The following is a 3,003-nucleotide window of genomic DNA, read 5'->3' as shown; positions in this document are numbered from 1 at the left end:
CAATACAATCACTTTCTTGTCGATCCAACAAAGATGAAAAATTTCACATGTAAGAGGCTTTTATTTTAGTTTTCTTGTTCACTTTCTTTCTCATTTCTCGATATTCTTTCCTATATAAATTTATTAAAAAATCAATGCAGAATCCCCAAATCTCTAAGGACTAAAGATTAAAACAGATAAACTATAAAGAAACACACGTATCTAACAAGCACAATTACGTGTACATGCTAAGAAAAGTCAAACCCAAAAGTGCAGAAAAATAGTTCATGAGCATTGATAAACACACCGAATTTAGGGATCGTGGAATACACTTCGGGGAAATCAATGGTCTCCAACAGCTTCTCAGCAGTGGGATTAGAACCATGGGAAGTGGGTCAACTGCTCTTGTCTCCATGGTGCATCTTCGATGCTTAATCCGAAATGTATCAATCATTTTCGATAGTCCATTCCCCACGTGTTTGCAAAAAGCTTAACGAACTTAAAAGAGTATTTCTAAATAGTCCTTACAGTATTTGCAATTTATTTAGGGGGATTGACAATGTAATTTTTTCGAAAGACTAAAGGATTTAACAACGATTAGTGGAGATTTTCAGTATTTTATTCAATACACAGCTCCGTCCCTGAAAAGGCGTTGGAGCCCAACTTATGGTTGGGATTCCAACCAGCTCTTTGTAAAACAAATTTTTTTTCTTTTTTTAAAAAAAAAAGCCAATTGTTATCTCGGATCATTCAAAACCCTCGTTCAATGAGTCGGATACGGATCTAGTGGTATCTGCGTGGAACCGGACCCATTGGCGATCCCAAACGAAGCCCTCGTTCAAAAGAACCAGTCCAGAACCTCATTACTTAAAGGGCGGCTCAGAAAAAAGAGGTTCCAAAACCGAAACCCTAATAAAATATCTTGCTCTGAAATCATCTGTTGATGGCTACTTCGATTCTCCTGAGATCAGCTAGATCTGCTGTTAAAGCTGCTAATATAGCTTCCAGATGTGTAAGTTTTTGTTTAATTGACCTCTAAGTTGTTCTATCATTTTTAATTTTCCAAATTTTGTTGAAAATGTTGATTTTGGCTCTGTGATTTTGTAACTCTTTTGGTGATGTATGTTTACGCATTTTCTGTTCGGATTTTTCTTAGATGTAGAAATAATCATGACTTTGTTTGATTTAGGGATTCTAGATCCAATGATTTGATAGCTGTGTTATGCTATAATGGAGGTTTTGTTGGGAATAGATTGTCAGATGCAATTGTAGTGAAGGCATGACAGAGGTTTTTCATAATCGCTAAATTTTTATTAATATCTTAGCTTTTAGCATAATCGCTAAATTGTTAAAAATATCATGAGGTTAGCAGATAATTTATATTAGCATTTAGCTAAATGCTAAATTGTTAAAAATATCATGAGGTTTTGCAATGTATAAATTATCTGCTAAATGCTAGTTTTTCATAATCGCTAAATTGTTAAAAATGTCTGCATCATTGATCATGTTTTTTTGTTATGCCAAGATTATTAATATCTTATTATATTTTAGTTTTATGATGCTGTTTATTGTCGTTTTGAGATGCTAATTTTCAGTGAAAAATGGAGATTTTATTTGCTTGTTGGGTTGTTATGGTCTGATTTGGGGTTGAAAGTTGTAGGTGTTTGATGTTGGTTTGTCAAGTTCAATTGGAATAGATTTTCCTTTCTAATATTGCTAGATGCAACTGTTCTCGTTTGATTTAGGGTCGAATGTTGTAGGCATTTGTTTGATGTTGGTTAGTGAACTTCCATTGGATAGATTTGCCTATCTGATATTGTCAGATGCAATAGTAATTCCCTTTCACTTTGCAGCTGCCTGCAACTGGTGCAAAGGCTTGGACTGCTGCTATACCATTGAGTTGGAGATTGGGGAGTGTGGCCACAATATTCAGGTTTGTGTTTGGTTTGTATTGCGACGAATTATTAGTACCTTGTTTGTTGTCTTATTACTAAATGTTTTATTCATGTGCAGCATAGGATACCCTGGTTGTAATCAAAAATTGGCACTGAAAATTGCAAGGGAACGTGAAGCTGTGAAGGTAACTGATGATATCATCAATTCTGAGGATAAGCTCCTCGCTCTGTTTTTGAGGTGGTTATCAATTAATGAACACCATTTCGATGTGGATGATAGAAAAGCTTTCAAAGAGAGATTTGAAATCTTCAAGAAAACCGCCCGGCGTGTCCATAAACATAACCAAACCAAGTCTTCCTGCATTCTTGTATTAACCTATTTTTCAGATTTGACTCCGTATGAGTGTGCACACTTGTCGTATAAGGTCTATCCAAAGAAAGAGGTCAAGAAAGAGGTCTATATCTAAATATTTAAGAAAGCTAAGTCTTCGGAATCTAGTTCTATTATAGATTTATAATGCTGTTTCACGGATGCTAGTGGTAGTTGTGATGGGGGTGCTGCTGACTTCAAATGGAACTATGGGTTGAAACTTTATTGTATCTTGTTTAATTAGCTCTAAATTGTATTTGGTTTGAGACCTTTCTAGAAAAAGTATTTTGTGCAAATTATAAACAAAAGCAGAAATGAGTTCTCCCACAGGTTTAGTAGCATTATCTGTTTGGGTGGCAAACAAAAATTCAGGGCAAGTAGAAACTAGTTTCCAAATTGCTGTCTGCGTAGATTATCTCGATTCTTAAGAATTGGTGGAAGGTCTAGTAGTGATGAAATTTATACCGCAGTCTCACTAAGCTAAAGTTTCTAAGAACTTGCAGCTGCCACCAGGAATATTTTCCCCCAGAATTCCTTAGCCTGGCCAAAGATTTTAGTGTACCACTTGAAAACTATGTACAGATGTTATCTTCACAGGTAGTTGCAGTTAGACAAGTTAGTGAAGGAATTATTTTTGCTTCTACAGATACCCTGACCAGTTGACGTTTCCCACAGTTCATTTGTAAAAGCCTCTTAAACCATCCGAAGCATCACCCACTAACTTAATCTCTTTCTTGCATTGAGACCCAACTTTTTTAA

The 3,003-nt window shown here is 35.5% G+C and overlaps 1 protein-coding gene across 1 annotated transcript; it reads left to right on the top strand.

Annotated features, from left to right (window-relative positions):
- Positions 1-833: 833 nt before the first annotated feature.
- LOC113343077 lies at positions 834-2,552 on the top strand. Its single transcript, XM_026587389.1, has 3 exons — positions 834-991; positions 1,833-1,912; positions 1,993-2,552. Exons 1-3 carry the CDS (start codon positions 923-925, stop codon positions 2,339-2,341), a joined length of 498 nt encoding a protein of 165 aa, XP_026443174.1. The 5' UTR covers positions 834-922; the 3' UTR covers positions 2,342-2,552.
- The last annotated feature ends 451 nt before the right edge of the window (positions 2,553-3,003 follow it).

This window comes from Papaver somniferum, unplaced genomic scaffold, assembly GCF_003573695.1.
Source record: "Papaver somniferum cultivar HN1 unplaced genomic scaffold, ASM357369v1 unplaced-scaffold_54, whole genome shotgun sequence".
In the NCBI taxonomy this organism is placed as follows: Eukaryota; Viridiplantae; Streptophyta; class Magnoliopsida; order Ranunculales; family Papaveraceae; genus Papaver; species Papaver somniferum.
The sequence above is the reverse complement of the archived record's forward strand: the minus strand, read 5'-3'. Positions and strand labels throughout refer to the sequence as shown.

Excerpts from the sequence above, each read along its gene's own strand:
- LOC113343077 (XM_026587389.1), top strand. The coding sequence starts at position 923 with ATGGCTACTTCGATTCTCCTGAGATCAGCTAGATCTGCTGTTAAAGCT. Across the intron at positions 992-1,832 it reads CTAATATAGCTTCCAGATGT|CTGCCTGCAACTGGTGCAAA; the intron begins GTAAGTTTTTGT and ends TTCACTTTGCAG. Across the intron at positions 1,913-1,992 it reads AGTGTGGCCACAATATTCAG|CATAGGATACCCTGGTTGTA; the intron begins GTTTGTGTTTGG and ends ATTCATGTGCAG.